The sequence below is a fragment of the Gadus morhua genome, chromosome 22, assembly GCF_902167405.1.
Source record: "Gadus morhua chromosome 22, gadMor3.0, whole genome shotgun sequence".
Lineage (NCBI taxonomy): Eukaryota > Metazoa > Chordata > Actinopteri > Gadiformes > Gadidae > Gadus > Gadus morhua.
Window position 1 is genome coordinate 18,958,505 of NC_044069.1, and position 16,598 is coordinate 18,975,102.

Sequence of the window (16,598 nt, forward strand, 5' to 3'; positions counted from 1 at the left end):
CACTGAGTGAGAGCAGCTATTGTCTGCTCTAACAAATACATACCCACACACACACACACACACACACACACACACTATTAAACAGGCTCTCAAACACAAAGAGGCTAAATCTATTTTATATATATATATATCTTATATCATTTTTATTTCATATTTACAAAAATGATTGGCACAGTCATTTTAAGAAGAATTGAAACCTGTAAAATGTGATCTGCATATTTCCGTGTCATGGCGTCCTATCCTAGGATAAAAATAACAATACTAATAATACTAATAATGTACATCGATAAAAGGCAAGCTCAAAATAAAGGCAATCTTGGCACTTGTCACATTGAGCAGGAAAACCCGTTTGATCCCAGACCAGGGTGGTCTGCTGGGACCGTCTGTGATATGTGGTTCTGCTCCGGGGCGGCGGTCTGACTCCGCCCCCCTCCACCTTGGGGGGGTCACCGTTCGTGTTTGGGGGCGGCGTCCCCCCCCCGGTCCAACCCCGGCAGCCTGGTCCTGCCCAGCGCCTCCTTGGGCGTCACGTCCACGAAGAACTCTGCCAGCACGGGGCAGTGTCCGGACGCCACGCCGCCCCAGGCCCAGCCGTCCGGGATCCAGGGGTTGGTCAGGCCCTCCCGCACCACCAGGCAGCGGCCTGCAGGGGCAGCAGGGAGCACATCAACACAACTCTCTCATCAGCACGAGGACAGGTCCAAAGCTAGACCTGTATCAAGGAGTCAGTCAGTCAGTCAGTCAGTCAGTCAGTCAGTCACCTCCCTTACCTGAGTGGATCTTCTTGAGCGAGCGGCTGACCCAGATGTTGTCCAGGCAGCGGGAGCCCTGGGGGCAGCTGGTGCTGATGTCGGTGAACTGGCCCGACGGCACCAGGGCGCACAGCTTCTCCCTGCGCAGGGCGTCCGGCTCGCAGCCCTGCGGCGAGGCGCCGAAGCCCCCCAGGAGCAGCAGGTTCTTCTCCCCTTCACACACAGACACAGACTTTAATACCACTTATTCAGCGCAACAACTACAGTCACTGGGTCCCGAAAACCCATCATCACCCCCACAACCACAACCACTACCACCAGCAGGTCCTTCTCCCCGTCTCTCACACACACACACACACACACACATAAACCCAGGGTTATCCAGCATGTTTTCTATCGTTTCTTTCTCCCATGTAAAAAAAAGACGTCACGCGAGTTTCCAAACCCCTCCGTTAAGAAGGAAGGATGGATCTGGTTTAGTTTTACAGAAGCGCGTGTGCTGAGGAAGCAGGTCTCGTCGCGGCTCGAGGCCGATGACGCAGGGCTGCGGACTGACCTCGGAGCGCCTCCTGCAGGCTGGCCGACAGCGACCAGGCCTTGGAGTCATCAGAGGGCAGGCTCCGGCCGCCGGGCTCCCCGCCCGCGGGGGGGGTCGCCTGGAGGTTCACCAGCGCCAGCTCGGACGAGCCGATCTAGGAGGACAGGGAGTGTTGGTCAGTTGGGTCCGTTGTTGGGGGAACGGGGGGATGGGGCCGTAAAAGGTGATCTGATAGACTTAAAGAATGAGATCACATGATAGCAAGATTATATAATAACTACAGCTGTCAAGCGATTAAAATATTTAATCGTGATTAATCGCATTAATGTCATAGTTAACTCTAATTAATCGCAAATTATTTTTCTATGCTAAATATCCCTTGATTCTTTGTCCCATAATTCTTCTCATTTTAATTCTCTTATCAACATGGTGAAGTGCATCGGCTTGCCTTGTGCAAATGATTTTTTATTGATAACAACATTGGCATATACACTGATCAAAACAGGACGATACAAAAAAAGAGCCTATAGTGCAATTAAACGACTGCTTTGAACAAATGTCATTTGAACATAGCAGTCAGGCTACTGCTTCTTTGTTTTGAGCCAAAGAAAAAACGCAATTATTTTTTTCTAAAATAATTGCGTTAATCGCGCGATAAAAAATTTAACGCCGTTAAATTTGGTTTGCGTTAACGTCGTTAATAACGCGTTTAACTGACAGCTCTAATAATAACCGAAAAGAAACACCCACTCCCACTGTGTGTGCAAATGTGATGACAGGCAAGATGGAACCCCTGAAACAACCATGGAAGAGATGCCCATATTGGACAGAAATGAGCCAGGGGCGGTATATAAACAGAGGCAAGTGCAGGCAACCAGAACTGATGTTCCCTCAGAGCGATTTCACTCACGGATCTCTAACATATGACACCCAAATGATCCTGAATCCTCACTACAGCCTACAAACACATCTCATCTCAGCCGGGCTGACCATCCTCACACACGACGACAACACACGCAGACAACCCAACAAAACCAGCAGCGGCCGGAATACTAACCAGGAAGTGGGCCAGGAACGGGAGCGCGTGGGTGCCGTTGCCGTTGCCAACAGAGGTTCCCAGGACGGCAGCATCTTTCAGGTCGATACCAGAGGAGCTCTCCCAGAGAAAACCAGAGTAGCTGCTCCCCTGAAAACAGAGAAATGAAGGGTTTATAAAAGGTCTCATCTTCAACATAACAGCTGATATTTTGGGTTCATCAAAAACTATTGATATACAAAATGTTATTATTGTGACGCTGATTAACTTAACCTTTTATTAAGATATATGTTGTAAATTATAGACTTACATACGATTTTAAGGAAAAGGGCAGGAAGAGCAACTACACACCACACATACCATCTGGAGGTTAAGCTCCACTAGGAGTGGTACAATTTACTTCCAATTAATTATTAATTTATTAAGAGCTATCAAGGTATGAATGAAAATAATGATCCATGAAATCCAATATAATCTACTTTAGTTTCACTTCCCTGTTCCAGCTTCACGCTGGGGAAGGAGTGGGTGAAGTCTATTTTCACTGCCGGCTGTCAAAAATTAATGCATCCTCACGTGGGCAACGCAGTGACTCACTTATGGCGCACAGAGCAAGCTGAATGACGCTTTCAGACTATGTTTTGTGTACATTGTACTTCCTCAGTGACGGCGGGGGGGGGGGGGGGGGGCGGGGGATTCAGACGTACAACCCAAGACTACGTTTATTAGCTGTCTGAGATGTATATTGTTTCACTGTTGGGCACTCCTTGTGATAAGGTTGGTGTGCAGTGGACAAATCCCTCTGTGCTTTCAAATGGTTATTTAACGTTTCCTGATCCACTTGACCACCACTTTATGTATACTTCATCCATTGTATCGTTGCCCTTTGTAGCGGTTGATCCTCCAAGTCTAAGAGAGCTGGGGTATCTGTGTAGTAGGAGCTGGGGTATCAGTGGGCAGTAGGAGCTGGTGTATCTGTGTAGTAGGAGCTGGGGTATCAGTGGGCAGTAGGAGCTGGGGTATCTGTGTAGTAGGAGCTGGGGTATCAGTGGGCAGTAGGAGCTGGGGTATCTGTGTAGTAGGAGCTGGGGTATCTGTGTAGTAGGAGCTGGGGTATCTGTGTAGTAGGAGCTGGGGTATCTGTGTAGTAGGAGCTGGGGTAACAGTGGGCAGTAGGAGCTGGGGTATCAGTGGGCAGTAGGAGCTGGGGTATCAGTGGGCAGTAGGAGCTGGGGTATCAGTGGGCAGTAGGAGCTGAGCTGAGCCACAGGGTCTTAGAGGTGACCGCGCGTTGTGTGAGGACAGCCGGAGTGGCAGCGCTGCCCAGGCGCCAGATGGCCTAGTTCACCGTAATGATGTTCTATATCGGAGGAGGAGGGACTCCTACGAGGGCACTTCGCTGTAGATAAAGCTGGCTTGTTGTTTAACATCTTTCTTTTTCTGCTGGGGGGGATTAAGAGTTTGATACAGATGGCAAAATCCACTTTAAATGGATTTCACCAATTCTACTTTTTAGCTCCCAATACCAATTCCCGAAGTTGAAGAACAAGCAGATGGAAAACTGGTGGTGGATATTTTCAATAACACAACCGAATCTTTTGATCTGTTCTCAGGCCGGTGCCTCATAGCATCGATCGGCGTCAGTGCATCCATATGTCACCAGACCACCTCGCACACGCAGCATGAAGAGTTATGGTGCGTTTCTGAAACGGTAATCGCTTCCTGTCTCAATAGGGGAGATGACTCAATCTCAGCAGCTTAGCAACAAGAGTAAACAAGTCCTGCTTTGACTTCCTGTTCTCAGAACGGAAAGCCTCCACAGGGCAAAGGGCGGTGAGGAACATCTGTCTGCAGGCTCCCTCCGTCATCGCTGCTCCAGAACACCTAGCTGGATCGACCGGTCTGTTTTCTAGAATACCTTCCTGGATCAAGCGGGGGGGGGGGGGTGCTAGAGTACCTTGCGGGATTGACCGGGGGGGTTCCGGAATACCTTGCTGGATCGAGCAGGGGGTTTAGAACACCTTGCTGGAATGATCGGTCGGTTTTCTGGAATACCTCTCTGGATTGACCTCGGGGGATCTAGAATACCTTTCTGGACTGAGTGGGGGGGGTTTCACAATACCTTGCTGGATTGAGCGGTGGGCTTCTCAGACACGGCACACTTCCACAGCCCCCGCGGGCCCTTCCACTGGCGCACGCTGGCGAGCGTGCCCTGGTTCAGCTCCACGCAGAACTAGAGGAGAGACAGAGGGAGCAGCGTTAGCAAACCCTTGAAGTAGTTTCGAGCAGTTTCTCGGATTTATGCCAAAATGTGGTCTGCAAATTAAAAAAGTGAAGCACCTCTTACGCCCCGTGCCCACTACCTCCTTCAGTCAACGGACGTGGGAAGGCGTGGCTGACTGATGGGGAAGTAGTCTTTGCAGAGGCATTTTTCAACTTCTTGACTGAGCCAAAGGCTCCAACGGAACGGACGGATCCACAATGCATTGCAGTGTTTCCCCCAGTAAATGTCTTAGTCAAGGTGGTCAAGGAGCGGGGGGGTGTTCACAACAATGTCACGACCATTGTTGTGAACACCGATGCATTATTGATCTTTATTTTTACACCTGATGGAAGTATGTTTTCTTTCCCTACGAGAGTTTTCTACTTTGTTAATGCATAATAATAAAAAAAAAAATATATATATATTTTTTTTTTGATAATTTTTTTTATTTATTTTATATACATTGGTAGTCAAGGCGGGGCCCTATTGTTGATAAGGCGGCCGCCTTAACAACACAGTGCTGGGGGAAACACTGCATTGCGCGTCCGTCCCCATTAAAGTCAATGGGGATCACGCAACGGACGGAGGTAGTGGGCACGGGGCGTTAGGCGACTGGGGGCGTCATAACTCGCAATCAAACAAACGTTCTTCCCCAATGTGTGATCAGTCACCAGTTCGCTTCAAAGCGGCCTAGGGACTTGAAACTTGGCGTGCGTGCTTATTAGCTTTGCCATATTCCATAAACATGTCAGCACGCTCATGGAATATTGTGCACATGACCAAACATGTCTTCTTCAGAAAATACCCATGCGGCTACACGTCTGGTTAGTGGTGCTGATGCTTTTAACTTTATGCCACTTTTAGCCAAAAAGCCACTGACCCTCACCACGTCTGCTTTCTAAAGACTCAACCCTTTCGTTTTCGTAAAACTCAAAAATACAAGTAAAATCAAACCAATAAGCAGATAACAATCACGTCCCATTAATAGCATACAAATCAAGAGGAAGGAAGAGTGACAGAGTTGAGGAGAGTTCAGAAGCCGAAGGTTCCCGATCAGTCAGGCGTTGAAGGAGGGCAGTCTGACGAGGCACCAAAGCCCCCCATCATGGATAATAATAATAATAATAATAATACATTTAATTTAGAGGCGCCTTTCAAGACACCCAAGGTCACCTATCAGATATCAGATAAACATATCGGATCAGAGGTCCGATATGTTTGAAGAAAGGTGGCGTCAGTACTCAAGAGTTCAGCGAACCCTGGGTAGTAATGTTCAAAGAGGAACCCAGAAACACGCCGCTCATCAGCTTTTGACCACATTTGCTGTAAGGGCAAAATATTAAAAGCTATGACTCAGAATGGGCTGACGGCAGCGTCTCGGTTCAACACGGGTCAAACCAGTGACCAGAGACAGGCCGGGGTGACCGAGCAGTGAAGTGAGTGTCCTCAGATGACCCCCACTGCTGCTGGGTACACTGGGCCAGGGAAGAGTCAGTCACTGGGAGACCCCCACTGCTGCTGGGTACACTGGGAGGGGAGGAGTCACACACTGGGGGACCCCCACTGCTGCTGGGTACACTGGGAGGGGAGGAGTCACAAACTGGGGGGCCCCCACTGCTGCTGGGTACACTGGGCCAGGGAGGGGTCACACACAAACCCCCCTGCAGGGTTCCCTCTCATCACAAACCAACCCCACCTGAGTGACACCTGTCCCACGCTCCTCTCCCTCCCGTCCCCCCGCCACACAACCCCAAGAACACTAATGACACTGTTAGGAAGCTGCCAACGAGCCCTGAAGCAGCTCCTCAGGAGGGAGGGGGCACAAGAGGACCCGGTGTCGGACCCCCTCCCCTTCAGAGGCAATGGCACGACTGCTATCTGAGCCCTTCAGCGAGGTCAGGTCGTACAGCTCAGCCACGTCTGTAATGTGAGTAGCTAACATGCATGGCAGGTCCTCTAGGAGCTAACATGCTATAGCACCAATGACAGGTGCACTGAGGAGCTAACATGTATAGCAGTATTGACAAGTCCTTAAGTAGCTAACATGCTATAGCACCAATGACGGGTCCTCTAGGAGCTAACATGCTATAGCACCAATGACGGGTCCTCTAGGAGCTAACATGCTATAGCACCAATGACAGGTCCTCTAGGAGCTAACATGCTATAGTACCAATGACGGGTCCTCTAGGAGCTAACATGCTATAGCACCAATGACGGGTCCTCTAGGAGCTAACATGCTATAGCACCAATGACGGGTCCTCTAGGAGCTAACATGCTATAGCACCAATGACAGGTCCTCTAGGAGCTAACATGCTATAGCACCAATGACAGGTCCTCTAGGAGCTAACATGCTATAGCACCAATGACGGGTCCTCTAGGAGCTAACATGCTATAGCACCAATGACAGGTGCTCTGGCAGGGTTGGCTGCTGATGCGGGCGGCCACCGCCACAGAACTATGCAGATGAAGTGCGTACCAGCACTCTAGAAGAATGGATTTGTGTGTGTGTGTGTGTGTGTGTGTGTGTGTGTGTGTGTGTGTGTGTGTGTGTGTGTGTGTGTGTGTGTGTGTGTGTGTGTGTGTGTGTGTGTGTGTTAGCAGAAGCATGCAGAAACAGAGTGCATGTGTGGGAGTGTGTGTGTGGGCGAGGAAGTTTGCCCTTGTGTATCCGCCAAACACACACACACACACACACACACACACACACACACACACACACACACACACACACACACACACACACACACACACACACACACACACACACACACACACACACACACACAGTGTGTAGAGACAGCCTACCGCGGGCAGACATCTTGAAGGAATATTTTTAGCATAGATTAGCCTCTGAGGGTTCAGCTGATACATTGACAAACACTGTAAGAAGAGACTGCTACCGCAAATGGGCCCCTGTCACTCGTGATTTAGTGATAGCACAAACGTCCACAAGAGAAAGGTTCATCATGATGGCAGAAGCAGGCCTTGCGTATAGTGAAGTGTCTGATACACAGAGAACATGATCCCACTGTTGAGCAGTCACACTCCAATCTACAGTCATAAAGAAGGCAAATGATAGGCTGTCATCACTTGATTATGCTTACATAACTCACATGTGTTCTGTCGTTCTGTTTGCTGCTGATCTTTATCCGTCAGAGTTTTGCATTGACAATGTGTTCATTTAAATGTGATAGTTTAAAGAGCAAAGCACTGTGGGTAATACAAAAGAAAACAACCTTTTAACAAAGGCTATATTTAAATGATTCATATTTATAGGAATTTGCATTGCAAAGAAATATTAAGTTTATGTGTGCAAAACACATATTAACACATGCATTGCAGATTTGTGTGCAGATATTGTTTTGCCTTACTTATAAAGACCCAAAGAAGAAAGGGTTTGATGCAAAGACAGAAGGGGGGCAGGGGGGCACCCTGAAGGGAACCGGCTGTATGTGGGACAACCCCAGCCTCATGCAGGTCCCTGTATGTGGGACACCTCCCCTTCACCGGACCGTTGAGGTCCCTGTATCTGGGACATCCCCCCCCCCTTCACCATGGAGGTCCCTGTATGTGGGACACCCTCCAGATGACCCAGTTCCAGGCCAGTGTTGCTCTAGATCCAGCCCCAGCTACAGCTCTCCAAGCTCCCAGCACACAACCACAAACGCCCCCCCCCTCGGAAATTGGTTCAGATGCGCAGAAATGTGTGCGATATTAAAGTGGTTAGTGTGATTTAAACGCTTCAATTGCTTACTTTTAACGCAGTAGGTCATGATAGCGGGCAGTTAATGTTACTGACGATATCCCATCAATAAATGACATGATCATAACTCCAAATTTGTATCCCAACATGGTTCGGTGTGACTGATCCCTTCCCAGTGTGTAGCCCAGGACTCCTTCTGGGTCCTGAAGTGTTTGAGTTACCTTGTCCAGCGCCTCGCGGTCCAGCAGGTCCTGCACCGCCAGCACCTTGATTCTGAGGAGAGAGAGAGAGAAGAGTGTTACACAGGCAGTCACTGACGGATCTCCATGGTAACGGTCATCCAGCAACTTGATGCTGAGGAGAGAGAGAGAGAGAGAAGAGTGTTACACAGGCAGTCACTGACGGATCTCCATAGTAACGGTCATCCAGCACCTTGATGCTGAGGAGAGAGAGAGAAGAGTGTAACAAAGGCGGTCACTGACAGATCACCATGGTTACGGTCACCCAGCAGCACCTTGATGTTGAGGAGAGAAGGGGCCAGCGGGCTGCCTGATCAGAAGAGGGCTGGAGGTTAAGGAGGTTTGTCATCGATTATGTAGAATTGGTGTAGCTTAAAAACATTTCGAAAACATCTTAAGACACACGTACACACAAAAACAACCCTGCTGTCTGCGGTATTCATCTGTCTTCCTCGGTGCAGTGAGCATTACAGCCTATTCAACGTTTGCTTTGGCAATAGCGAACATGGATTGCATGGTTGTGAAGTAGTAGAGGCCAAAGGTCAACATCGTCACGGGAACGATCCAGCGACGCAGCAAAGGAGGGAGGAGCTCCATGAAGCCGTGAATAGGAAGTAATAAATACTAATAAACTCTATGATGAACATTGATCTGTGTTTCCGTATCTGGCCCGCGAGAACACAAACACACAATCCTGTTGGGATCTGGACTTCGGGGGATATGTGGTCGAAAAACCCTGAGCCAGTTCAGACGAAGAGCATGGCGAGGGGAACTTTCTCCTCCTCCTCCTCCTCCTCTCCCTCCTCCTCCTCTTCCTCCTCCATCCTCCTCTCTCTCCTCCCTACGCTGCCAACCCCAGGCTGGGCATCAATCGACCAATCCGCTCCGCCCTTCAGTCAGACCGACAGAGCATAGTCGCATGACTGGTAGAGAGGACCAGGGGGTGGGGGGGTGGGGGGGGTGGTAACGCAGGTTAGTGTGCAGAGCAGCTGAACCGCCTCCCCCTTTGATAAAGCTCCATCATAACTAAACATCCATGAGTAATGCTCATCATCCCATGGAGGAAGGCGCGGGTAGTCCAGTAGGGGTGGCCATGGGGTCACGCCCATCACCTGGCCCTGCTCGGTAGGACGTCTCCAACCTCTTGGGCTTCAAAATAGTCTTTCTCAGATACAACGGTTTCTTTTCTCAGGAGAGGCAGACCTATGGATGGACGGGGGCCTGGGGGCCTCCCGACGGCAGGAGCCTTGGGGCAGGAGCCTGGGGGCCCCCCCGAGGGCAGGAGCACTGGGGCCTGAGGGCTGGAACCCCCAGGGCAGGACCCTGGGGGCCCCCCGAGGGCAGGAGCCTGGGGGCCCTAGGGCAGGAGACTGGGGGACCCCCGACGACAGGAGCCTGGGGGCCCCCCGACGGCAGGAGCCTGGGGGCCCTAGGGCAGGAGCCTGGGGACCCTAGGGCAGGAGCCTGGGGGCCCTAGGGCAGGAGCCTTGGGGCAGGAGCCTGGGGGCCCTAGGGCAGGAGCCTGGGGGCCCTAGGCCAGGATCCTGGGGGCCCTAGGGCAGGAGCCTGGGGGCCCTAGGGTAGGAGCCTTGGGGCAGAAGCCTGGGGGCCCTAGGCATGGAGCCTGGGGGCCCTAGGGTAGGAGCCTTGGGGCAGAAGCCTGGGGGCCCTAGGGTAGGAGCCTGGGGGCCCTAGGGTAGGAGCCTTGGGGCAGAAGCCTGGGGGCCCTAGGGTAGGAGCCTGGGGGCCCTAGGGCAGGAGCCTGGGGGCCCTAGGGTAGGAGCCTTGGGGCAGAATTCTGGGGGCCCTAGGGCAGGAGCCTGGGGGCCCTAGGGCAGGAGCCTGGGTGCCCTAGGGTAGGAGCCTGGGGGCCTGGTGCTGCCACAGGAGTTAGGAGCAGAGCGGGGGTAGGCGGGTAAAGAAGGCGGTCATGTGGAAAATTCCGGTTGAGCAGCAGTTTATTGTGCATGGACACTGAGTTAGAGCGTCTGTGTTGGAGTGTGTGTGTGTGTGTGTGTGTGTGTGTGTGTGTGTGTGTGTGTGTGTGTGTGTGTGTGTGTGTGTGTGTGTGTGTGTGTGTGTGTGTGAGTGTGTGAGTCCCTGGCACTCAGAGTGCCATCCAGGCACTAGCCGCTGCCAGTTCTGCTGCCTCTGTAGAATATCTCTAGGTCCATGACCACCAGGTAGTTGATATGCACAAAGCATGCCCCCCAACGCCCCGTAGCCACCCAGCAACACCCGCGCTTTGGTAGCCAAACCCGCCTCTGATGAAGTGGGAGAGAGTGAAAGAGAGAAGTACAGCCACAGGGAGATATGCAGGGATGGCGAGACAGCAGCAGAGACAAGCCGAGAGACAGAGGAGGAGGAGGAGGACATCGCACCGCCAAGGTCACGCTGTGCTGCACCAGCTCACAGCAACCTGCCTGCCCCCAGCGCTCACTTCACAGTCTGGATCAGGGGAAACAAGGCTGCTGCTGCAAGCCTTGACAGACAGACAGACAGACAGACAGACAGACAGACAGACAGACAGACAGACAGACAGACAGACAGACAGACAGACAGACAGACAGACACAGACACAGACACAGACACAGACACACACACACACACACACACACACACACACACACACACACACACACACACACACACACACACACAGGCCCCATAGGGCCCTGATTAACTCCTTTGTCTGTTTCCCTCTCCGGGCTCCAAACGTCCCCTCTGGGAGACGCTGGACATGTTTAGCAGGACCAGAGGCCTCGACGCCCTCCGAGACGGCTAATCACCCAATGGGAGGGCCCCTTTCTGGGGTTGACCCCGGGCAGTAGGAAGGGCGGTCCCAGGCCTGGGGCTCCGGAGCCTGTGTGTTCTGAAAACAGGATCTCCCACACCGGGCTATTTACAACTCCGGGATCAGACTGCCTTACGTGATCCGGATCTCTGGAAGGTGTTGCATAACGCGGCTCAGCGGCTCCAGAGAGGAGCTGAGCGGACTGGAGAGAACCGGACAGGGCGTGGCCAGGGACCGGGCGTGGCCAGGGACCGGGCGACCGGGCGGGGGCAGACAGGGGATTAGAGAGGTGAGAGTTGGGTGAGAGGGTTGGGTCTCATGTTCAGATTAATCTGGAATTGATGCAAGACTGGTGTTGGGAGTTGTCGCTTGCATAACGAGGGGATTACAACAGTAACGCAGGGTGAAATGTGTCCATTTGTTTTCATCAGACTGCGAGGTTACAAATCACTGAGCCACTGCCCTGACCAGACCTGGTCTTAAAGCAGCCCTCCCTACCCCGGCCTTTCACTCAACAAAACCACCCCCACAGCAAACCAACCTGCCATGCTAGGGTTAGCATGAGGGCCCTGAATACTGAGCTGTTACAGCGTTTTACTTACAAGTCCTAGTTAACTACCCTCCTCTTCTCTCCTGCCACTCGTCCGGTCAGAAGGTGGTCATGGATGGGGGACCCGGGGGTATAGCTGCACTTGAGACCCGTTCTTTGGGCTCTTATTTCCACAGAGTCTCCCCCCCCCCCCCACGCAGTCGTTCACTGAGATCTCAACCAGCAACCGCCCACGGTGGGACCGACCACCACACATTCAGACGCCTAGAAACCATAGAGTGAAGTATGAAGAAGTGGCTTAAAGGTGGAGGGACGGTAACCCCAGAACACATCCAACATTCATGAGTTAATGACAGAGTCAAGCTCCCAGAAACTAACGAGGGAAGTCTGAGGCTTCAAGGTGACAGGAACGGTAACACCAGCACACATCCAACATTTATGAATTAATGTCAAGTGACTTATTTTAGCAACAGCCCCCGGAGCTGTGAACTGGAGTTATGAAGCAGGCTCGCCTTCCATGGCTCACACGTACACGTCCTTCAGCGGCTCCAATGTCAGAGGACCCGCGTTCCAACGGGCCCTGCAGTGGTCTAGGGACAGATATATCTAAACGTATGGAGGATACATGTATACATACACTGTGTGTCTATGGGAGGTGCTAGTATAAGGGGTCTCGCTGGCTAGCCCACTGCCCGATCTGAACGCCGACACCAGACTGTTGAACACCAATCTTGGCTGATTGACATCCCTCACATCTATATCAGAGGCAATGTCAACCATTAACCTGGTCTTAGCAAACCAGCCAAATCATAATTACTGATTACTTAGCGTTTGGCAAGAGAACTCCTAGGGCACCGATTAAACCAGTCTCCTCACAGTTTAGTTTTGGGTTAAGATTTAAGAGGAACTTGATCTGTCTGATTATCAGTCTGGTTAAAGATTTTTTTTTCTACTGCAACATTGTGAATGAGATTAGAGTCATAGCGATTTATTGGTGGTCCACTATTGGTCCATCACAGATACAGTATAGCTTATCAGCGTATAGGTTTGCCGATATGCGCCGATATGAAAACTTTAGTAATGATGTTGGTTAATAAATGTAATGACTCATTTATAAATCCTTTACTGAACTTCTAAACGCTTTAACCGAGCACGTCCATCTAAACGCTCCAACAGTTCTACATCCTGTTCAACTTCTGTGTGGGGGTCCGTAGCTCCTCCCCCTACAGGTCAGTAGCTCCTCCCCCTGCAGGTCATTGGTTCCTTTAGCTCATGGTTTTAAGGCGATGTTGCTGTTGCCCGAAGCATTGCTAAAATCTCCTGTTGACAGAAGGCCTTGTCCCAGACCAGGAAGTCCTGGTCAAGACACCAGCAGGGACAGGGTATTGATTGGTACCAGGTAATGTGCGTGCTGTGACAAGTGACCCCTGACACCAATGGGTTTGAACAATGTTCCCCCTGAAGGTGTACAGTTTTCATTGTCCAATGCTGCAGCTCAAGAAGATGCTTCTAAACAAAGGCTTTGACCTCTGTGCTCCTGGAACGTTTGAGGATCTAACCAAGGACAGCAATAGTGTCTGTCTGTCTGTCCGTCTATAAAGCAGCCTTTTGTTATTAAATCTTTGCTTCGTGTAAAGCTTGACAAATTTGCTGATAATATAGACATTTGAAATATTATATTGCAATGCTGAAACTGAGTAATTGAATAGGGGCTTCTACTTTTTTGATTTTTAACACTTTAAACCATTAAGTATGGGCGCATGTGCGTGCGTGCCCACTGTATTCAGAGACAGGCGTGTTGATGTTGCAGGTGGTGATCACATTAAGAGAGTGATAGAGAGCTTTGTGAGCGGCCATCAACGACTGAGTGATTGGAGGAGCAGAGGCCTCCTCACTCTCTCCCTCTGTGATTACGTTAACTCAAACCCTGCCCTCTGAGAGCACTGAAGTGTGACCAGACCTTCCATCTCTCTGTGTTTGTTTTATGAGCGTTCTCGCTCTGGCCGAGGAAGGGGACATCCGTCCTTTGTGCTTGTGGTGATCTACCCTAGGTCAGAACCTTTACAGCACCTTTAGCTCTAGGAGCGGACAGATACACACACACACACGTCTGTCTCCCAGAGAAGGTTCTCAGGGGTCAAGGGTTAATTAGAGACAGATGTTGAAGTTAAAAACGAAATCCTTGTAATGTGGCAAAACAAATTACTTTGCTTACGGTCAGCTGGGAAATAAATAGTTCTATCAAGTACAGCCACAACAAGATTTTATTTATATTATATTATATACATTGGTGCGACCTCTGAAACAAAAAGAACTGTCGACATTTGACCGGGCATTGCTCAGATGGTCCATGTAAAACAAATCTTGAAAGAAACAATTACAGAACGAGAGAAGAGTTCTGTCCCGTTGAAACAAAACACAGAGTTCAGTCACCAGATCAGAAGGGCCAAACCCTGCACCACCAGCGCTCTAGAGCCCTCAGCATGTGAACCCATTACAGTCCGCAGGCTGTGTGTTTGTTTTGCATTGTCATGAGTGGACCCAGTCTGAGCTGATAACCTGTAATAACCCCGCTGCCTCACACCGCCAGCACGGATCTGGGCTTCCTCCGACAGCCTGCAGACGAGTGGGCGTGTCCGTGTAGAACGTCTCCCTCTCTCAACACAACCATCATGGGATCTTGTGATTGATTGCAAGCTAGTGCTGTGCAAACACACACGCCTCCACGCAACCTTTACAGGCTGCTGGGCCGGACGCCTGGAAGTCAAACGGCTGCACTCACTGGAGATGGGCTGGAGACATATGGTCTTGGGGGGTCTAGATCCAGGGGAGACATGCAGGCGTGGGGAGTCTAGACCAACATGCAGGTCTGGGGGTCCAGACCCAGGATAGACATGCAGGTCTGGGGCTCTGTGTTCAGTTTGGCTCAGAATGTTAGTTTGCGTTGCCTAGTCGGTTTAGTTATCGTACATGAAATCCCCTGACACTAGCGTGTTTATACACAGGAAACAACGTGTCCCAAGAAGACACAACATGTTCAGCGCAAAACCCTCACGTTAGTTGTACTCACTCGTTCTCCAGTAGTGTCATACACACGACCTCTTTGACGCCAGGGTTGTTGGCCTTTTCACTGGAGCAGCGCTGAAGGTCCCAGGTGGCCAGGCGCACCGCGGTCCGGCCGTCCCGCGGGCCCGGGGCCGGCTCCACGCGGGGCCGCAGGGACACCATCTGCGTGGGTCCTCCCGGCGGGAGGTCGAGGTCTTCGCTCCGGAGGCTGAACGAGGTCGGGCTCGGATGGGACCGACCCGTGTAGGTCAGCCCGCCGTTGGTATTGGTGGACGGAGTTCTAGAGCGCTCCACAAACACCTGGAAACGGATCTTGTCCAGTAGGGAGCAGTTTATGTGCTCGACCCGAACCAGGTCCTCGATGCTCTTGAACGGGCCGTGTTGGGTCCGATAGGCGACAATGTTCCGGGCGATTTTCTCCGTGATGCCGCGGATGCTCATGAGCTGCGGCGGGGTGGCGGTGTTGATGTTCATGCCGCTGCAGGAGGACATATGCTCCGGGTCCCTCCGCAGGGAGGACGGGGAGTGCTGCGACGAACTGGTCCTACTCGACACGCAGATCTCCACTTTAATAATCTCCAGTTTGGTGGCGCCGATCCCACTCACCAGTGCTAGGTCCTCCACCTTCTTGAAGCCCCCAATGCAGTCCCGGTACTCCACGATGCTCCGCGCCACGGGGCGGTTGACCCCGGGCAGGGTCATGAGCTCTTCCTCCGTGGCCGTGTTGATGTTCAGCCGCTCCTGGTTCACCATAATGTTGCCAAAGTTACACGCGGCGCTGAATTTGCGCTTGCTGCCGTAGCTGAAGTCCGTGGGGTCCCTCGGGATGGACCTGTGGCAGCCTAGGTTCCCCCCCATGGTCCGGGACGATCAGGTCCCCAGACCGGGTCTCGACACTCCAGACCGCTGCACACCGACCTGGGGTCGCATGTGGGGTGGAGAGGTACTCGGTGGTAGTAGGTCGTCTCCTCTCTTGCTATGTAGTCTGCATTCCTCCGTCAGGCACGACCCCACACGCAGGTGGAGGTGGAGGTTGAGGTCTCTTTTCAGACCGTAGCGTCGTAGTCCAAAGATGAGCAGAAACCCAACAACCAGTCCTGCTGCCCCGCGTGGCGCATAATCCACACAGCCTTCCCTGTCCCGGGCAATCAGATACGAAACGACGCGAAGGAAAGCGTGTGCGCTGTTTTCCAACGCCCACCGTGTCCACCACCACACAAATGACTGCTGCTGCACCACCGCTCCTCGCGGACGGTCTAGTAGTTGGAGGCAGAGGGGGCGTGTCCTGCGGTGTGTGGCAACGTTTAGAAACGATTATCCTGCAACGTCATCCCATGTCCTCCTTGCTTGTCTGGCTGTCATGCTGCGTGCTGCGTGCCCAGAGGACCGCTGGAACCACTGCAGCCTGCAGCCCACAGCCTGTCGAATTACCCGCAGACTCATGGTTGTTCTTCGTTAATTTCCGCTCACAAACAGGAACCGCTGTTCATTTGAACGAACCTTCCCCCTGAATTGAAGTGAGCGCTATAAACCTCATAATGAAACAACCGTCCGCCTGAAAGCCTTCTCATCAGCACGTTGATAGGCTGCCGCTGACACAACGGTCAGTCAGGATATAACATTGTGTCATTAACTTTTCTTCAAATCTAATCCTTTTCAT

At 51.7% G+C, this 16,598-nt stretch overlaps 1 protein-coding gene across 1 annotated transcript; it reads right to left on the reverse strand.

Moving 5' to 3' along the window:
• Positions 1-128: 128 nt before the first annotated feature.
• Positions 129-16,345, reverse strand: eepd1 (endonuclease/exonuclease/phosphatase family domain containing 1). Its single transcript, XM_030347551.1, has 7 exons — positions 14,943-16,345; positions 8,511-8,562; positions 4,446-4,556; positions 2,348-2,476; positions 1,309-1,444; positions 771-965; positions 129-643 (listed from the first exon to the last, which is right to left on the reverse strand). The coding sequence occupies exons 1-7, from the start codon at positions 15,794-15,796 to the stop codon at positions 447-449; spliced, it is 1,674 nt and encodes a 557-aa protein (XP_030203411.1). The 5' UTR covers positions 15,797-16,345; the 3' UTR covers positions 129-446.
• Between the last annotated feature and the right edge of the window lie 253 nt (positions 16,346-16,598).